The sequence below is a fragment of the Gossypium hirsutum genome, chromosome D13, assembly GCF_007990345.1.
Source record: "Gossypium hirsutum isolate 1008001.06 chromosome D13, Gossypium_hirsutum_v2.1, whole genome shotgun sequence".
Lineage (NCBI taxonomy): Eukaryota > Viridiplantae > Streptophyta > Magnoliopsida > Malvales > Malvaceae > Gossypium > Gossypium hirsutum.
Window position 1 is genome coordinate 34073988 of NC_053449.1, and position 12665 is coordinate 34086652.

Consider the following 12665-nt stretch of genomic DNA (forward strand, 5'->3'; position numbering starts at 1 on the left):
GGTACCTATGCACGCCGGGCATTTATTGCTAGGGAGGCCTTGGCAATTTGACCGAAAAGTTATCCAGAACGGATACAACAACTGATACTCATTTAAGCATCAAGGGAAGAATGTCACATTAGTGCCCCTTACACCAAAACAAGTTCAAGAGGACCAAATTCAATTGAAATTTTCGTTTGAAAAATCAAAAGAAAGTGAAAGTGAAAAAGAAAAAGCAAAGAGTGAGAGAAAAAAATTTGAGTTTCAAAAATAAAAAGAAAAGAAAAGAGACGGTGACTTTGAAAAGACGAATTTTTATGTGAGGATTAAAATGGAAAAAGAAAGAGAGTCTATAAAAGAATCGAGCGAAGAAAGCTTTCGAACAAAAGGGAGGATAATTTTTGCTAACCGAGATTTAAAACTGTCTTCTAATCCTTTTTCCTTTCAGGTTCGTAAAGCTCTTTTCATTGACAAATTCCAACCTCAATATCTTACTGACATACAACGATTTCAATTCATTGAAAAAGGTGAGTTGGAGAGTGCAGTTGTATTCAACCATCCTGAAGGTAAGCAAGGTAAGAAATCCGTTGATATTCAATCAAATCGTTATAAAGAAACTTCTTATAAAGATTTAATTTGTTGTTATATCTTGAATAAAATTGCTAAATCTATTTTGCCTAACGACTTGACTTGTTTCCTTCATCATTTGAATTGTGACGATGTGAGCTTTTGTACCAAATCTATTTTGAAATTGATTGTCATCTATGTTGAACAATTGCTACATGAAGGGTCTACTCTATTCCAAGTGAAATGCCATGAAAAATCTTTTACCTCATGTAAACCAATTTTAAGGACGCAACTGCCTGTTCTTTGGAATCTTAGAAGTTCGAATAACTTTCACATAATCATGTCTAAATTCCAATTGTCAAAAGTGATTGTATTTTTGCTAAAATATGCTTTTACATTGTCTTTGAGAATAAGCCAGGAACACTCCGTTTTTCAATTCGGAGTAAGATCGCCTACGCTATTGTTGAAAGAAGGTGCAGGTTTGCTCCAAGCGATGGAGTCAATTGTCGATGCTTCACATCTAATGGATCTACCAAGTAAGCCTCCTAGTCGTATGAATTTTAACATATCTAATTCATATATCTTTGATATAGGTGTCGATTTGAGGTCAAATCACTTTAAAGAGGGGGGAATGATGCGAACCAGCTCAAGGACTTAGCTGACTCCAATCGAGATTCCATCGAGCTTCCTATTGGACCAATCACTTGAGCTCGAGCTAAATGGTTTAAAAAGTCAATCTCGACTCTAGTGGATCGAGTGTGGGATAATGCTGCAAAAGAGCTTGCTAATCAAGTGTTAGATGATTCCACAAAGAACATCTACAATTTGCTAATTCAAAATCAGCTAGCTAAATTTAGATGTTTTTAATTATTTTAGCTAAATTAATTTAGTTTAGTCTTCTACAGTCTTAATTACCTGTTTTGAATGTTTGTTTTATTTAATTAAGTGTGTACTAGCTAGGATGACATCCAAAGCATGTTTATTTTAGAATTATAATGTGACTCATTTTAGGACTGATTTAATGCATGAATAGCTAATCAGCTTACTTAATTTGGTCCTAGTCAAATACATATTTATTTGTGTTTAATTTGTCCTATTGAAGCTTTAACCGTGTGTGAGTTTAATTGTTTCTTACAGGTTGCTAGAAATGAGAAGCTAAAATTCATCTATTCAGCTGAACATACATGAATCTAGCTGATTCATTATAGCTCATTAAATATGGAGCATGCACCCGAATTGTGCATGATTGTTGGGAGCTAATTTTTAGCTAAACATTCATGTACTTAGCTGATACATTTAATCACCTAAAACCATCCACTATAAAAAAAAATAGTATATTTACCATTTAAGTCCACATACTAAATTTCCCTTAAGCATATGACACCTTTAATTAGTAGAAACTTACTTTTTAAATTGTTACAATTTAGTCCTTTTTACTAAATTAACTATTTAAACCATAAAATTTCCTAACCGAACATTCACATACCTATTTAGTAACTCCATACATATTTAATAAAAATAGTTAGAAGTTTTTTTTTACAAAAATAAGGCCCTGATACCTCATTTTTTTGAAACCACTTAACTTTTGGGACAACCATTTATGCTAGTCATTTTTCAATTTACTAAAATTTCATCAAATCAAAATTTTATATAAATTATAGTTGACTCATATAATTTAAATACTACCTATTATGATCTTACTCATCGGATTTGTGGTTCTAAAACCATTGTTTTTGACACCATTGAAAACATGTTATTACACACAATTTTGCTAGGCTGTAGAACATGAAAGACAGAAAAACAAAAGATATAATAGTGAAATGTGAAATTAAATTTTATTTGTTTATTTATCATTCAAATACATAGAAAATAATTACATGTTTACTACAATATGGATACATTTCCCAACACTTTCAAAAAATAACAAATCAGTCCTAGTAATAATTTTTCGTTACAAACGTAATGGAAAAGTGACCTGTCATTTAACCGGCCACGTTGGAGTCCTTGATATCATTTAACCGGCCATGTTAGAGGGTCTGTTTTCAGTTAAACAACCCTATTTAAGAACCCTAGCTAGGCAGTAGAAGAAAAGTAAGAGAAAAAGAAGAAGAAGAGAAGGAATGGAGCTGCAATCTGAGTTGCAACTAGTTGAAGCAATCAAATCACCAGTTCGATTTCCGTTAGCATCAACGAAATTAATATCAGCACAAGCATTGAGCAAGATTTTGACAATTTTAGGTGAATCGAAAAAACCACTGGCAGTAGCACAATAAAAAGCCCTGCTCCATCGAAACTACAAACCCTATTGACACCGACTTGGTCGCTTTTGATGATATAATTCACCACATCATTGCAACCAAAAATTGAAGCAATCAGAAAAGGCGTTCGTTCCTCGAACCCCATCTTCTTCGTGCCTATCCTTCTTTCATACCACAAGCTTGGCTCATCAATGTCGTGACCCTCTTCCTCGATAGCAATCCTAAAATTGATCAAATCGTTCAAAGTTGATAACTCCAACAAATCATAAAACTTTTGTGCAGCCCCATCGATTTGAGTTAATTTCCCCATTGCAACAATGCATATGGTAATTAAATTTCTCTTCGTTTATGAAACGAAAATTTTATAAATTTATAATAGAATATTAGTTATAAATTTATAAACCCTTACCCTAAAAATTTCAATCATTTAATTGTCTAACACTAAACCCTAAAATGTTAATCCCAACCGATTTTCTTTTCTTCTCCTTAATCTCAATCGATCCTTTCCTTTTTTCCCCTTAATCTCAATCCATCTTTTCTTTTCTTTTCCCTAAACCCATCCAAACCTTAAACCCTTCAGCTCCTCGCCCAACGTGGCAAGTTAACTAGCCACGTCACTTAGTTAACCGGCCATGTCACCTATCCCGTTGGCCTGTAGCTGAAAATGTTAATGAGTGATTGATTTGTCACTTTTCGATAACGTTAGTGACTGATTTGTTATTTTTTGAAAGTTGAATGACTAGGTTGAAAGTTGAGTGATTGGGTTGAAAGTTGAGTGATTATTTTGTTATTGAAATTAAAGTTGAGTGGTTATTGGTGTACTTTATCCAAAAAGGGTAAAGAGAAATCATACAAAAAAATTTGCCTAAGAGCTTTAAAAACAGAACGCATTCAATTCAAAATCTCAAGAGCCTAACCCCCAAATCCCTAACAAACCCAGGTAGTAGCCAACTGTTGTTTCCACCGTCATAAGAGGAGACAAAAAGGAGAAGCGAATAGGAAGTATGAAGGTTCTGTCGTACAAAGCCATCAGCACGCTTATCTCCAACGAAAGTTGTGTTATAAAAAGGCCTACAAAAAACACTACATCTATCGTGGTGCCGATTAAAACTTCAATAGAGAAGGAAGTCAAGGTTGCTCCTTCGCCTTTAGCCCCTAGAACAAGGTCTTGTGCGTAGACTCCTAGCCTCCCAAAAGTTTCGTTCAGTGAGATTGACAAAGAGCCATGACACTATCAAGCGAAGAAGAATAGGGCCTCACCAACAAAAAAAACCCAAAAAGCTCATTGGAAATAGGGTAGATCCAAAGAGATCGCCCAGAGACCATTCCCAACAAAACAAGACAGCCCACCTCCTAACGATGATTATTTCACTGCTGACCAAAGAAAAGCCATAAAAGGTAAAGAGAGAAAAGAAAAAAAGCTAAAGAGAGAGAGAGATTTGGTAAAAGATCAAATGATTAAGTTTTACTTGTTTAGATTAATATAATTGTCATATTTATGCAATTTCAAATCCAAAGAAAGTTATTCAATGGTGACCCCAAATCTTTGAGATTAGCTTTTTCCACTAAATGTTGGTTACCTTTCTTTATGTTATTTGTATCAATAATCGATTTATGGACAAGTGCACTTGGAGTAGTCGATCTGGCTCTAAAGTTGTGTCTATGATTTTGTTTCCCAAGAAATTGGTGTAACGAAAGATCCTAAATTTGAAAACCTAATAAATTTAGTTCACAACATTTACAAATTCTATCAATTAGATAATGATTTAACAAATTTAGCTCGTAATATTTACGTAGAATATATAAAAATTGAGGGTTAAATTTATTATTATACCAATCAAATTTATGTACAATTGATGGAAGACATTAACACAATGATTAAACATTCATAGTTACTCGCTTCCGAAATTGACGGAGATTAAATTACTTCAAGAAACCAATCTACTTAATATAAAAATTGAAAGAGTTTCACCTAATTGTTTTGATATTAGGTGTTGTAAGTTTGTATCCACTCATAATCTCGATGGGTAGCATACAATTAAAAATCCTTTGAACATTATTTTTATTAAAGGAGTGATCTTCCTTAAAACTCAGGGAGCAAATAAAACATGAAGACTCACTCATGCCTTTTTTTAGGTTTGGACCGTTGTATTGTAATAAAATCAATCATCTCAGATATTAAGGTTTAGTTTAGCATTGATTCTCAAAAGTATTTTTAGTGTCAAAAGTATTTTTGGTGTCAAAAGCGTTTAAAACATAAACAATACTAAACAAACAACTTTTAGAGTTAGAAATATTTTTTAAAAGTGTTTTTGAACCCAAAAGCAAAAACAATTTTTTCAAGCTTCTACTTTTGGCAAATACGCTTTAAGAACAAAAACACAATTTTAACCCTAATAAAGTACTGTATGTAATATTTATATCGGGTATGTAATTACTTTCCTATTGAAATTTATTTTAAATATATAATATTATATATTTAATTTTTTATTGATTATATTTTAATATTTAAAATATAATTTACATAGAATTAAATTTTATAAATAATTAATATTAATTGTTTAAAAAATATTTAAAATTTATATTTTATATATTAAAATATTAATAACAATTTATAATAAATTATGTTTTATATCCTTAATAAAAATCATAATATTAACTAATTTAAACAATATTTAAATGCATATTTGTTATTTTATAAAACTATGTCTAAAATACACATTTTATTTCTCCAAAACACTTTTTAACAACAATACTAAACACCAAACTTTTCCCAATCACTTTACTTTTAAAGATTCTCATGTATGCAAGCTCCTTAATTTTATAATCCAATTGAATTGGGATTGAGCTTTTAAATTGAAATAGAGATTTAACTTAATATAGCAATAAATTTTCCTAGCCCAAAAAAAAACAACTCGAATTATTATGTTAACATTTTGAAAAGTTGGAAATAACATAGGTTGCGAATCTTAACCCATCCAGCATACCAAAATACAACTTTGGCTAAAAGAATGTATTAGCAAATAGCTGAGCAGACAGACAGTCCTCGGAACAATAGGTTTGCAAAATGCTCTCTGCTAAACATTCATGATAAACTATTTATCACAGCTGCCTGTTTAAATTCAACAGGTTGCATGCAAATAACAGGCTAAAATAAGTCATGAACTGAAATTCATGACCGTCTCCAAGTTAGGGATAAGGGGCGCAGATACTCAAACTCCGGCTCTCACAGATATGAAAAAGATGCACCTGTAAAAGAGTAGCGGTATGAAACTGATGTAGACGCAGGCACAGGCTTAACATCATGATGTCGTTGCATCTGGTTGTAATCGGCTAAAGCATCGGAAGCATATGTTAAATACAATCTATCCACTTGGTTGTTTTCTCTCCTCAAATGATCACTCTCTATTAGGTGTGTCTCTCCACCTGAACGTGGCAGGTATGAGTCTATTGAACCACCATAGTATTGACTATAGTATGGATCTGTAGCATAGGAATCCAAGGTAGAAGCAGCAGCCACAGATGTATTTGCAGTTGCTGCAGTAAGGGTTGATTGCATTGCTTGTGTAGCTCCCAAATCATAAGACCGATACTCTCTCTGAGGCAAGTAAAGAGGATCAGAGGGAATTATATTTCTCTGAATTGGCACAGATTCCCTGTATGCCATCTCTGGTTGACATAAAGGCTGCTCATTATAATCTCTATGGTAAGATCCTAATCTAGGAGCCATATGAGGCTGAAATCTCGAGTTTCTTCTCTCTCCCTGAAAACCATAAGCCCCATAATCATTCTCATTAAGGTATAAATCACGATGAATGTCCTCCCTCCGAGCAGATGCTAACTCTCCATACGTAATTTGTCGATCCCTTTCATGAGATAAAACACAATAACTTCTGGCACTGATATTGGCATAAGGATCTCTAGCAGATGCTTCTCTGTCTGAAGGGGGCCTTGCTTCCCTTAGTCTATCATGAGCTTCCCTATTTGGGTGTTCACGGATTCGAGCTGCTGCCCTTGATGGAGGAGAGTGGACAGGCAGTGCAGTTGAATGAACTGCAACAGGTTGGAACAATTTAGTGAGTTTCCAAACCTGAAAGGAAAAATTCAGATGTCGTTAAAGCCAAAATATGAAAGGAAACTAGCAACACCAAACTGCCAGGTAAGAATACTACTCCTCACTTGTCTAGCAGTAAGTTCAGTTTTGAATTTGTTATTTTTATTATAATTTTCCTTGATTGGCTTCTTGAATATGCTTTCTGCCAGAGGAAAACAATCAGCATGGACGCTGAACCGCACCTGAAAAAGATGTCATTGGTACATAAATCTCTTGGGTGAAGAGGAAGAGTTGTAACTAGAGGAAGATGGCTATACTGAAATGGTACCTGAGCAGGGAAAGCCCCACCAAAAGCCTCGGGCTCAAGTTTCATGCCACCAAAAGCGGATGCTTTATAAACCCCATACATAAGTTTGAGGTCATAATCATATAGAAAAAGCTTAAGCCCTCGTCTGATACCCAACACAAGATCTTTTTTACCATTTGATACCCCCATTACACGGTACCGGAAACAATCGGGCTTGGTCTTTGCATTGCACGGAAATATTAGACCATCAATCCTTTCTTTCATCTTATTTTCTTGTTTCTTTCCCTTACCATCATTTTTTTCTTTATTCTTGTTATTATTCTCTGAAATCCTGCGCTTTTCCATCTGCTCATTCCATTTTCTCCTTTTGTTACCTCTCAGCTTCTCTTCATTCTTCCAGTTCTTATTCAAAAGACCAGGCCCCCCTCCCCTTCTTCGCTTTCTGGAACTTTGACTTAACTTACTACTCTTTTCCTTGCCACCTGACCCATATGTATTTTCTTCATTCTTTTCGATCTGCCGGCTATTCTCTACATGCACCATACTGGTGGTAGCATCCTTTTGTGGGTTTTCTTCCCTTGAATTTTGCTTCTTAGCATCACTTTCAGTTGCTTTACTACCTTCTGATAAACTCTTATTTTTCTTCTTTCGATTTCTCCTCCGATCCTCAGAAGTATGAGTGGCTTTTCTTGTCTTCAAGAAATTCCTGGCCATCGACTTTGCAATGTCAGATTTGGCCTTTGATAAATTTGAGCTTCTCTTTTCAGATGCTTGTGATAGTGCCAAACCTACTCCAGCACTGTCACCTTCATTTTTGTTATTTTCTTGCTCCATGGTCAACACCCACAGAGTGATAGAAGCCAATTGTTTTCCTGGTCAAATTAACAATCAAGCAGATAAGAGCAGTTTGGGAATGTCTAGAGCCAGTCAAGCACAGGAAATAAACTTCTTGAGAAAAAAGAACATATGGAATAAACTGGTTTTTATTTATTAAAAGCCGTATCCACTTTACCGTATATGTAAATTGCATATTTTAACATAAATATTGGATGAATACGGTTACAGAAACTAGAAACATTTGTGCAAGAAACTTCATGGTCTCTCTTAGCAGTAGAGCCTGATTTCTAAAGTAGACACAGAAATATAGTCTGCCCCCAAATACTAGTGTATTTACTGGAAAAAATCCATATTGAAATTAAAAAATATATCAATTTGCTATAATGTCTTCTTGTCATGCCCTTGTACCAATCAAAATTAAGAACTTCCTAAGGTCTATAAGCAAAGCAATAAGATATGTAAAGTTTTAACTAGGATTGGAACAGGATGAAGAAAAATATCACTGAAAATGAGAGACTTCTCCCAGTTTTCTTATACTTAGGAACATTTGAGCAAGAGAAGTAGTGGTCCCACCTAGTGATGGTGCTTGATTTATAAAACTGGCTCAAAAGCAGACATGAAAACATAGAAAGTCCCAAACACCTCTGGTATATTCACCAGTAAAACCCATATCGAGTCAAACATTGTTTGCTATAACTTCCTCTCAATCATCCATGCATTTGCACCAATCAAAGATAAAAACTTGCTAAGGTCAAAACCACAGCAAACAATACAACTGTGAAAAGTTGACATGAAAACATAGAAAGTCCCTTCTTTTCTCCTACTTAGAACTAAGAAGGAACTTAACAGCGGAAAATTGAAGTTTCTCCATTTTCTTTCTCACCAAATACTACATTAACCGGGGATATAAAAGATAGTAACAACAGTATAGAATAACATATCTCATTTAAATCTTTTCTTCCCTTCCACCAATTTTCAGAAATCTACAAAACTTCTCAATTTCAGTTCTAAATAACTCATTTTTATTCTAAATGTTTGCTTCAAAAATTAAGAACTTCCTAATTGTCAATACCAAAGCAAAGCAATAAAATATTTAAAGCTATAAGTTGGACTTGGAACAGGATGAACACAAAAATGAGATTTTTTTTTCCTTCTTTTCTCCTACTTAGTACTTAGAAGAAACTTAACTGCAGAAAACTGAAGTTTCTTAACTTTCTCTCTCACAAGACATCACATTATCCAGGGACATAAAAGTAACAAACGGCATAGAACCATCTCCTTTAACCTCTTTCTTCCCTTCCACCATTTTCCTCAAATCTAATAAACATTCTCAATTTCAATTCTAAATAACTCATTTTTCATTCTAAATGTCTTCTTCAATGCCCCGAGAAATTAAGAACACCCTCATCGTCAATACCAAAGAAATGCAATATAAATATGTAAAGTTATAAGTTGGAAATGGAACAGGATGAAGAGAACATTGTCAAAGAGAAGAAAATTTTCCCTTCTTTTCTCCTACTTGGAGCTTAAAAGGAACCTAATGCTAGCTTTCTCTCTCACCAAACATCACATTATCCACACAAATCTACTACAAATTCTTCAATTTCAAATCCAAATAACTCGTTTCATTCTAAACGGCTTCCTCAGTACCCCCAAAAGGTAAAGCTCACTGTTAATACGTTTCATCTCGTTGCACAGATATCAAATTAGATCATCAATAATCGTTTAGAGACTGATAAATTTTCGGAGGGGAATAAACAATAGCAACCAATCAAAATCAACAACTTTTTTTTTTTTGAAAATAAGGAAAGAAAACCAGAGAACAAAAGATTTCTAAAAAGTCCGTCACATGCCCTTTTTTTTTCTCCACAACCAAACAGAAGAGAGAAAATAAAATTACATTCCGCAAAAGGAAAAAAAGAAAAAAAAAGACCTGGATTGAAGTCTGATTAGAGAAACATGTTAGGGTTGTGAATTGGGGAAACTTCTAGGAAGCGTACCCTATTGAAGATATCGAACAACCCTTTTGTGACTTACTAGAATACCCTTTATGTGTATTGCTCTTACAAAAAATATGGAATATAAATCTGTGTTAACTAAGTAAAAATCCACTTCAACTAAGCAAAGTTTAATCAATAGATGTGTTTCTTATTTTCTTTGAGAATATATATATCTTAACCAAATATCAAATATTTTATAAAATAATAAATATTATTTTGAAACTGTTTTATATTTTTATATTAAGATTAAAATTCAAAATACCATAAATTTTTATATTTTAATTTATACCAATTAAGCTTAGAAGCTACTAGAATCAAGCACTAAGAATTCAAGCTTATTTCCAAGCATAAACCCACACAATTTGCAATTACAAGCATCTCATTTGGAGGTATAAAATCAAAATGTAAATAGAAATGAGAGAGAAATACATCAGTCAAGCATATTCACAAGCTTAATTAAATAACACAAATATCTTTCAAAAGGTTTGGGTAAAGAGTGTAAAGATCAATAATTCAAATCATTCAATCAAGATAAACTTTAATATCAATTCCATTATCAATGAGGGATTGAACCACAGCTCTGATTTTGCCTTCGAATTTGTCCCTCTCCCTGGGAGTATAAGAAGCTGTATACACATCGGCTTCTCTCGCTCTCTCAGCTAATATCCGCCCGATTGCCAAGCAAGCCGGAATGTCCGATCTGGATCTCAGTACTGCTTTAATGTCTTTCGAGTTTGTGCCTGCGACTGCAACTTGCTTACATGTCACCCTATGTGTGACAGAAGCGGAAACAAACCGCTTCGAGATGAAGACATCGAGTGTAAATGGTTCCATGTAGGCTTCGGTCCGTTGTTTAAATGAGACATGCTTGTTCGGATTCTTCGACTTTTTTCCTTTCTGATAAGTGTATGGCTTGCTATTATCATCATCAAGAAAATCCTCTACCCCAAAAAAACTTCTTGGTGAACAATGAACCTGTACAAGGGAAAATGTTGTATAAAGTCTGCAACTCTGAACTTCACAAGCTAATGAAGCAACACTTCGGCACCAGTGGGCCTCGAACCCAGATAAAGGGATAATATCACTAAAAAAGGGATAATATCAAACTATACACTTCTCAATATTTGAGCATTCAACAATAAACATGAGACTATAAGGAAATCATGCATTTTGGCCGACAAAAGAAAAAGAAAATTTTGCATGTTTTGCGGAAAAATTGGACTACTCTTTAGACTTCATTATCAAACACACACATATATGCATATTGCACCTTAGTTCAACAAGCCAATGCTTTTATTTTTTGCACATTGCATCTTAGGCATATAAGCATAGATTGATAATATGAATTGGACAGATGATGGGGTTGAGATTTGATGTAAACAGAGTTATATGCATGCAGATTAAGCAAAAAGAAATAGGAAGAAGGAATGAAGCAGGTATTTTTCTGGAAAAGTTGAACCTTTCAACTAGATTTACACAACTTCCTTCCAATTAACAAATCAAATAAATGAACAGCTTATATACATCATCTAACTAGATTTACACGATTTTCTTTGAATCAACAGGTCAACAAAACAAAGATGCACGAACAGAGCTTATGTATTCCCTCTCTATCTTTCAAATTTTCTTCTCCACCATTTTCAAACCCCTAATGCAGGCCATACTTTACTTTAAGTTTGCCGTATGGGTAGATGTTACAATAAGTTTTAAATCTCTCCAGTCCACCCTTTTTTGGAACATTACTAGCATCATAATTTCTTCAACAGGCACGCGGTCAGAGCCCTGGGCTCCAAGCACATGACTTCATGTTCTATTTCACTCTCCACAGGGTTCATTTTCTCATGGTACTACTTTGCTATCGAGGAGCATTTAGTCTTATTTCAGTCAACACCAGTTCAATTCTTTTATTCGTCACGCTCATAAAGGACTTTGCCAAAACAAGTTGCAAAATAAGATTTTTCATGTTTTGTTTCTTGAAATATCAAACTATGAACACAATCTCTGTAAAACAATGGTTAATGGTTCTGGTTTTAATTGAAAAATATCGAAGGAGAAACGAATTGGGTATCCATAAAAAAAACTGAAGTAAAAGTAAAAGAAAAAAAAAAGTACCTACCTGTCCAGCGTGAAAAGAAGTCGTGGGCAAATACAAGCAAGGCAAAAGAAGTTTATCACCAGACTCTGAAACTACCCTTTTGCTCAACACCTTCCATATCGCTTGCTTCAACATCTTACAGACAACACCCCCTGAAAACCAGAAACAAATTGTATAAAGAAGCATTATATCGAACAGTTGAAGTGCATTGTTAAGACTAGAGCATAAAGAAAGAAAAATGAGTCTTGCACGATATGTGAGGAAAAAAATGACAAGTAAGAGGCGCTTTTGGTAGAATAAATGAAAGGGAGATGAAGACGAAGAGAAGCAAGAGAGGTAAACCTGGTATAGATGGCAAATACAAAACTGGGAACAAACTTAGGAGAGCTGGAGAACCAAGTTCCACCGTAAATAACTTCGGTTCGATACAAAGGAATATGCATATTATTTAAATACTAATAAAATGATGGCCAATTGGCAGTTTAGGCTATTTGATCTAGTGGTAAGATATCTGTTTAGGGTGCGAGAGTTCCGGGGTTCAATTCTCGGAATGCACTTTTTATTTCCG

The 12665-nt window shown here is 34.1% G+C and overlaps 2 protein-coding genes across 7 annotated transcripts; both read right to left on the bottom strand.

Moving 5' to 3' along the window:
- Positions 1–5711: 5711 nt before the first annotated feature.
- Positions 5712–10138, bottom strand: LOC107895015 (uncharacterized). 5 transcript variants are annotated; one of them, XM_041108847.1, is made up of 4 exons: positions 9936–10092; positions 7187–8037; positions 6984–7100; positions 5712–6894 (listed from the first exon to the last, which is right to left on the bottom strand). In XM_041108847.1, the coding sequence occupies exons 2-4, from the start codon at positions 7997–7999 to the stop codon at positions 6031–6033; spliced, it is 1794 nt and encodes a 597-aa protein (XP_040964781.1). In that variant the 5' UTR covers positions 8000–8037; positions 9936–10092; the 3' UTR covers positions 5712–6030. The 5 variants fall into 5 exon arrangements, with proteins under 5 accessions (XP_040964781.1, XP_040964783.1, XP_040964782.1 ...); XM_041108849.1 differs by having other exon boundaries at positions 9191–10082; XM_041108848.1 differs by having other exon boundaries at positions 7187–10138.
- Positions 10139–10432: 294 nt separating this feature from the next.
- LOC107895019 (50S ribosomal protein L18) lies at positions 10433–12646 on the bottom strand. Of its 2 annotated transcripts, XM_016820204.2 has the most exons (3): positions 12440–12646; positions 12119–12249; positions 10433–10977 (listed from the first exon to the last, which is right to left on the bottom strand). In XM_016820204.2, the coding sequence occupies exons 2-3, from the start codon at positions 12230–12232 to the stop codon at positions 10525–10527; spliced, it is 567 nt and encodes a 188-aa protein (XP_016675693.2). In that variant the 5' UTR covers positions 12233–12249; positions 12440–12646; the 3' UTR covers positions 10433–10524. The 2 variants fall into 2 exon arrangements, with proteins under 2 accessions (XP_016675693.2, XP_040964784.1); XM_041108850.1 differs by having other exon boundaries at positions 12119–12560.
- Between the last annotated feature and the right edge of the window lie 19 nt (positions 12647–12665).

Excerpts from the sequence above, each read along its gene's own strand:
- LOC107895015 (XM_041108848.1), bottom strand. The coding sequence starts at position 7,999 with ATGGAGCAAGAAAATAACAAAAATGAAGGTGACAGTGCTGGAGTAGGT. Across the intron at positions 7,101-7,186 it reads GTGGGGCTTTCCCTGCTCAG|GTGCGGTTCAGCGTCCATGC; the intron begins GTACCATTTCAG and ends CATCTTTTTCAG. Across the intron at positions 6,895-6,983 it reads CTGAACTTACTGCTAGACAA|GTTTGGAAACTCACTAAATT; the intron begins GTGAGGAGTAGT and ends TTTTCCTTTCAG.
- LOC107895019 (XM_041108850.1), bottom strand. The coding sequence starts at position 12,283 with ATGCTTCTTTATACAATTTGTTTCTGGTTTTCAGGGGGTGTTGTCTGT. Across the intron at positions 10,978-12,118 it reads CTTCTTTTCACGCTGGACAG|GTTCATTGTTCACCAAGAAG; the intron begins GTAGGTACTTTT and ends TCCCTTGTACAG.